We start from the raw sequence: 7,156 nt of genomic DNA on the forward strand, positions 1-7,156 counted from the left end.
AAGAAGATGACTTAGATTTGGAATTTTTTTAATTTTGTTTTTAATTCAATTGTTTTATTTACTAAAACTTTTTTTTAAATAATTTATTAGTGTGTCATTCAAAGTGGTGTATTTAGCAAAGTAGTGCAAATAGTAAAAGTGGTATAAATAGTCAGGCCAAGTGAGCAAACACCGTTAGAATTTGGATGTCATTTTAACGGAGGGATTTAATTTTCACAAATTGGAACAAGAGGGACCAAAATCGCTCACTTTAAACATTGGGGAGTCAAATTGCACAACCATGATAGATCTGAGACCAAAGTGTAATTAAGCCTTTAATTTTATAATTGAGAAATTAAGTTTTATAAATCTGTATTACCTTCGTTCCTATTTAATGGTCCAGACAAAGAAGAAACAAACATATTAAGTAGTGTAATTAATTTTAATAGTGTATGTGTGTCTTCTATGTGTTTGAAGGAGGATTTTTCATACCTTCCACACGGGTATGTTGGAATGTCATTGTTGTAAATGTTTTTACTATTGTCACTGAGTTTTACTCAATATGCTTTAGGGCATTCTAGGTTCTATAGAGGAGGTTAGATCACAGTTCAAGTTAAGTAGTCAGATCATGGTCACAATGTGGGTTGCACACTTTATAGAGTCAATGTACTTATGCTTTTAAGGAGTTTATTGTATTGTAATTGTATTTGGGCATAGTTTTTAAGTGATGTAAATATTTGAAATATAAGAGTTTACGTGTAAAGGTTTTATTCCACAAAGTTTTATAAACTCTGTTTTCTATAGAAAAGTAAGCCCCTTATAAAAAAAAAGTATTATTTCAGTATTTAAAGTTAAGGTGTTACACCCAGCACATGCCAGCAACCCAGCTGCACAACATGCCTTATGTGGGATTCGAACATGGGACATGCTCTGATATCACTTTTTGGATCACGCGCTCACCACTACGTCAAAACCAATTGGTCTTAGTGAGGGCGCAACATTATTTTCTTATAGTGTAGCAGCCAGTGCCCTGTCTTAAACACTATCTAGCAGGAAGCTTGCTGGCCCACCGGCCCAACACTATCCATATTGTCTATCACCATCAATAGCAGTGTGCGAGCAAACCAAGGGAAAAGGGTGTTCTTACACTACAGACCTACGGTCATATGACACAACATTTTTACAAGACCATGATGGGACTGTGGGCCGTCATAATCTGTGGATCATATGGACAAGCTTTAGAAGTTTGGCCTACTAGCTGGTGACTAAATTTTGCATGTACGGAAGGCCTACTTCACTGGGCGACTTACCATGTTAGTCATACATTCCACGGTTGGACCGTCATGTTTTGGGTCGGGCGGAGGAGTCCCTTGAGGTTGGGAAAACAACTCGATCCGCCACTAGGTGTCCATCTAGAGAAGGTTCCACAATTCACTCTTTTTTTAGCGGGACGTGTCTAATTAAAGGGGCTCCAGTTACCCATTGTATGCCCAACTTTTTCCACTTGAATAATACTCTAAGTATTTTTCTCATCCATCTAGGTCTTAGGGTTTTATACTAGAATAGATTTTAGACTAATTTTGAACGGAAGGACTACCGAGAAGAAAACTATATTTATATACTTGTGTGTGTTTGTTTTGTTATTCTTAATGTTTTCTGACTTTGTCTCTTATTGAAGTTGCAATGAATCTGCCAACAAACATAGGCGATGCATGCTATTGTCGAAGCTAGTTGATCTCGATGGGTCTCGCTCATCCGAGAGAGAAGACCGACTAATGCAAACCAATGGTTGATGGGAATGCAAAGCCAAAGCGCATAGGGGAGGCCCTATAAAAAGTTATGGTGACAGAGGTGGGGGCAAGTAAAAAGAGAAATTTGGCCAAGGATAACAAGTGGTGGAGGAAGAAAGGAAAGGTGAACGAGATCATCGGTGAAGACCTTGAGTGGAGAACTTTTGACAATTAACCGATATAACTTTCAAAACATCGTTGCTCAGGTATCTATCTTGACCCTCGAGTTGAAGGTTGAGGAGGGTGATCCAGTTTAATGTGTTATGAATGGTACTATTTAGGGGAAGTTGGTGCCGCTCGGAGGGCAGTAGTTGTGATCTCATTTTTTATTCATTTCCCTTTATGTTGGCTATTGACTTGTTGTCTAAGAAATTTTAATGAAGTTACTTTCTCTTTTAAATTACTCCTCGGATTTTACTGATGATTTGTTTACTATTGACAAGTTTTTTGCTCGCATTCAAAAACTCTTAGATACTAGAAATCGCTTCCAGAACTCTTAGGTGCTTTTAAGAAATCAATTTTGAGGCACGACTCCAAGTGTTATGTGACTTGACAAGTTTTTAAGTTGTTTTTTTTTTTTTTCAGTTCAACCTGAGGCGGAGCGACGACGATCCTAAGGCGAAGAAGGGAGGAGCTTTTGGCGGTGTTACAACGGAGGCCATAATCATGAGGGTTGAGGATGAACGTAATATCTCTGTTGGGTTTCAAGACTTGTATATAGTTTTTTTTTCAAGTTGTAATTAATAATTCACATCTAAGTAATATTAATATTTAATTTTATAAATGAGAAAATAATTTTTTTACAATTATTATGTTTTATGGAAACAATTAGTAATTAATATGATGAAAAATATATAAAAAATATTAATAATTAAAAGATAATCAATGTAAAGGTCAAGTTTGTTATTAAAGTTAATGTAAAGTCAATTTACTTTTTACTATTTTTTATAGTTTTTTCTTCAAGTTGTGGTTAATAATTCAAATTTTAGTATAATTAGTAATATTATATTTATAATAAGAAATTAAGTTTTTACAACTGTATAATTAATGATTTCAAAAAAAAAACTATATAATTAATAATTTAAATAATTAATTAATAATTTTTTAATGTAAAGATAAAATTAATTTAAAAATGTAAAGGTCAAATATATTTAATTATATATAGCTTTTTTGTAAATTAACTTATATATATATAATAATAAATATACTACATTGTTATTAGTTACTAAATAATATAGTTATTTATGTAAAAATCGAGTAATTTTATTTATTATTTAAGGGAAAGAGATACTTTTATTATTATTAATATAAGGAATAAAATAAAAATATTATTAATAACTAGTCAATATTATCATTAAAATTAATTTCAAGTCAATTTCAATTTTTACTATTATTTATAGGTTTTTTCATCCAGTTGTGATTAATAATTCACATTTAGTAACATTCATATTTAATTTTATAAATGAGAAATTAAATTTTATACAATTAGTAATCAATGAAAAGTCTACAAAATTTAATAAATAATTAATAAGTTATTAATGTAAAGGTATATAATATAATATAATATAATATAATATAATATAATATAATATAATATAATATAATATAATATAATATAATATAATATGAAAAGTCTAAAAGTTTACTACCTCCGTTTTATTTAACTGTCAAAAAATATAAGAAACACATATTAAGTAGTGCAATTAATGTTGTTAATTTTTAGAAATCCATTAATTGTTTTTCATCAATTTGATAATTAGTGATGCAATGAATGTGGAAAGTAGACCTCACTCTTTTAACTTATAAAATGCAATATATCATTTTTAGTTCTTTCCTCGCCTTTCAATTCATCCCACCCTAACTCTTCTGATTTTGAAGGTTTCTTTCACTATCAGGATAACCACCAATACCATAGTTTTTAAAAGATGGAGGTCTTGAAGAGCCTATCTCTTATTTGCAACATTCTTGTTGTAACAACAATAATTTCAATGTCAGTTGGTGATTGTAGAGTTTTGCAACCAAACCACGCAGAATTCGTAGCGAAAATCTGCAGCCAAACACATTATCCTAGTTTCTGCCTTCAATCCCTTCAAGCATACCCTCAAAGTTCTAGTGCAGATGCCAAAGGCTTAGCTCTAATCATGGTGGATGTGATCAAAGCCAAAACAACTGATGCAGTAAAAAAAAATCAATCAACTTCTTCCGAAAAGTAGTGGCGAAGATATAAAATCTTTGAGTGCATGTCTTGTAGGTTACCAATTGATTTTGGGAGCTCCCATCCCAAGAGCCGCTGAATTAATTTTGGCATTTTATGGAGAAGGTATCGTTGCTGTTATGGCCAGGGCTTGTGAGGAACAATTCTCTGCTGGGAAATCACCTCTCACCCCTGAGAATAATGGTTTGCACATTGCAGCAAAGGTAGGAATGACTATTATCAAAATTGCCTTTAATTAAACTGGATAATCTAATCCAACGTCTATGCCATGAGTGTTATCTTTGATATTGTCTATGAAATAAAAAGTGCTATTACTTTAATAAATCAATATCTAAATATAAAATGATTCGTATACTTCAGTCAATTTGGTTTTACAAAGTTTGGATTCATTTGAGCAATAATTGAATTTAATCGATTATATTAAAATATTATAATATACTCATACACCACCAAAATAAAATAATAAGTCTCCTCATTTATAATACAACTTATCAAATTAAACGCTTACCACTACGCCAAAAGTAATGACCGTTAGTGGGGTGCAAACAATTTTATTTCCTTATAGCACAAAGAGTCCTCAAAGGGCTACGATGTTAAGCGTCTTGGGTAGAAATTAAACCCATCAAATCATAAGGGTGATGTTGGATTTATGTTGGTTTAATATATATTAAAATTTTAAATTGTTGAGAATATAATGAATGAATAAGTCTCCTCATTTCCTCTTTCTCTTCTTTCACCCCAAAATCCTCCATGGAAATTTTTTAGAATACATACTTTTTTTATCTTTTTGACGAATCAAGAGGGTTAAAATCCCAAGAAAACATAAAGCAAACAACTAGTACAAGCTAGCCTCTACAATTATTTTGACCAAAAACAAAAGCCTCTACACTACAATTATTTGAATTGAACATTAACATTATAAAGAAATATTACTTATAAAAATAAAATAATGGACCAGCTATTAATGTTATGTTTGATTTTTTTTTTTGAAACTATGTTATGTTTGATATAGTAATATATAAATATTGTATGTAAATAGAAAAAATAAAATTGACTGGACCAAGTATTAAATGTTATGTTTAATATAATAAATATATTAATTTTAATAAATATTAAATATGAATTAATCAATGAATAATTTTTTTATTAAGTTGATTATTATATATTGTTATATATTAAATAACCACTATATGTATTATTGATATTTTTCTATTCAATATTTGGTTTCATTTTGTACAAAAATAAATAAAAATAGACATGTCTAATTAAATTATTTTTTCAATTAAATTAATTATTTACATTTTTTATTTTGACTATAGCTATTGTTTGGTCTTTCCTGTTTTATTTTTCTTAATGCATACTATATCAATATGATTACATGAAATTTTCGAAAAAAAAAACTTAATAAGATGAAAACCATAAACTCAAGAATAGGGTAATTTTCGATGTAAAAAAAAAAAACTCAAAAATAGGATATTCTGACTTATAGAATAATATTAGAAAAAAAAAAGAATATGGCTTGGCCCGCCATGTTTGTGGGGTGGGGCGGGGCGGGTTCATTTTTTATGGTCTGCTCCGCCCCATTTTTTGCGAGTTGGGCATGCAAGCCATGCCCGCTTTGACACTCCTAGTAATTACTGACAGTTTTTCAAAAGTTGTTGAAAAAAATTAACGACGAGCCAAATTGGGGCGATTTTTTAGCCATTGATAATTAAGCACTGCCGATAGTTTTTTGAGTTTACCTATGACTGTCAAGTAATAAGAATTTTTCTTATGGTGTCAACATGGATTACATAAAAAAAAAGTGTCATTAACTAATTTTTGCATAAAATATTTTTTAATTCAAATATAAAAAAGTATATATATATATATATATATATATATAAATAAATAAGTGTAGTTCAATATTTTCCATAATATTCTTAATTGTTTTCTTAAATTTCTTTTTATAGGAAAAAGTTGTAGTTGTTAGTAACTTAGTTTTTTTTTTTTCAGGGTTGGGTTTGAACCCTGGTCTTCACCCTATAAATCACTTCATTTTCCTTATCTCACCAAGTGAGCTCTCTTCCCCGTCATTTTTTTAAAATAATATTTAAAATAAATTATTTTACCAAAAAAAATATTTTTCATTTTTACAAAAATTAGGGTTATTTTTGCCATGTAGGTGCTGAGTCGGATAAGGATAAATTGTAGTAGTAACGTCAGCTAGCAATAAATATCAATTAATGATGTAATTAATGAAAAGAAATTAGTCTGACTTTCTAACTTATAAAATGCAAGACCACGTTTAGTTTTCTCCTCACCTTTCAATTCATCACATTCTCACTCTCTTTGACTTTCAAGGTTTCTATCCATAGTTTCTAAAAGATGGAGAATTTGAAGAGTCTATCTCTTATTTGCAACATTTTTATTGTTGTAGCTACAATTTCAATGTCAATTGGTCACTGCAGAGTTTTGCAACCAAGCGATGCACAACTTGTAGCGAAAACCTGCAAGAATACACCTTATCCTAGTGCCTGCCTTCAATTCCTTCAAGCAGACCCTCGAAGCTCTAGTGCAGATGTCACAGGCTTGGCACTAATCATGGTGGATGTAATCCAAGCCAAAACAAATGGTGTGTTAAACAAAATCAGTCAACTTCTTAAGGGTGGTGGAGATAAGCCAGCATTGAACTCATGTCAGGGCAGATACAATGCAATTTTGAAAGCTGATATCCCGCAAGCCACTCAAGCTTTGAAGACTGGAAATCCCAAGTTTGCTGAAGATGGGGTTGCTGATGCTGGTGTTGAGGCCAATACTTGTGAGAGCGGTTTCTCTTCTGGGAAATCACCGCTCACAAGTGAGAATAATGGTATGCATATTGCAACAGAGGTGGCAAGGGCTATTATCAGAAATTTGCTTTAAGTAGTTAAGAATCTAATAGATGAGTGTTATCTTGATATTGTCTATCCAATAAAAAGTGTAATTATCATCCTTAAGCATTTTATTTTTATGACATTTTAAATAAAAGGTTCTTAAAATTTATAAACAAAGGTTCAGTTCAAAAATCTCATTCTTTTATTTTTAAAATATTTATATTTATGCAAATATAAATATACTTAAAAAATTACTAACTTAATATGGTAATTTTGATATGAGTGTGGTGAAGGTCAAACGGCCAGTGCATAATTAA

At 30.7% G+C, this 7,156-nt stretch overlaps 1 protein-coding gene across 1 annotated transcript; it reads left to right on the forward strand.

The window, feature by feature from the left end:
• The first annotated feature begins 6,288 nt into the window (after positions 1–6,288).
• LOC130725932 (cell wall / vacuolar inhibitor of fructosidase 1-like) lies at positions 6,289–6,955 on the forward strand. Its single transcript, XM_057577125.1, has one exon. The coding sequence runs from the start codon at positions 6,352–6,354 to the stop codon at positions 6,886–6,888; it is 537 nt and encodes a 178-aa protein (XP_057433108.1). The 5' UTR covers positions 6,289–6,351; the 3' UTR covers positions 6,889–6,955.
• The last annotated feature ends 201 nt before the right edge of the window (positions 6,956–7,156 follow it).

Source organism: Lotus japonicus, chromosome 6 (genome assembly GCF_012489685.1).
Source record: "Lotus japonicus ecotype B-129 chromosome 6, LjGifu_v1.2".
Taxonomy (NCBI): Eukaryota; Viridiplantae; Streptophyta; class Magnoliopsida; order Fabales; family Fabaceae; genus Lotus; species Lotus japonicus.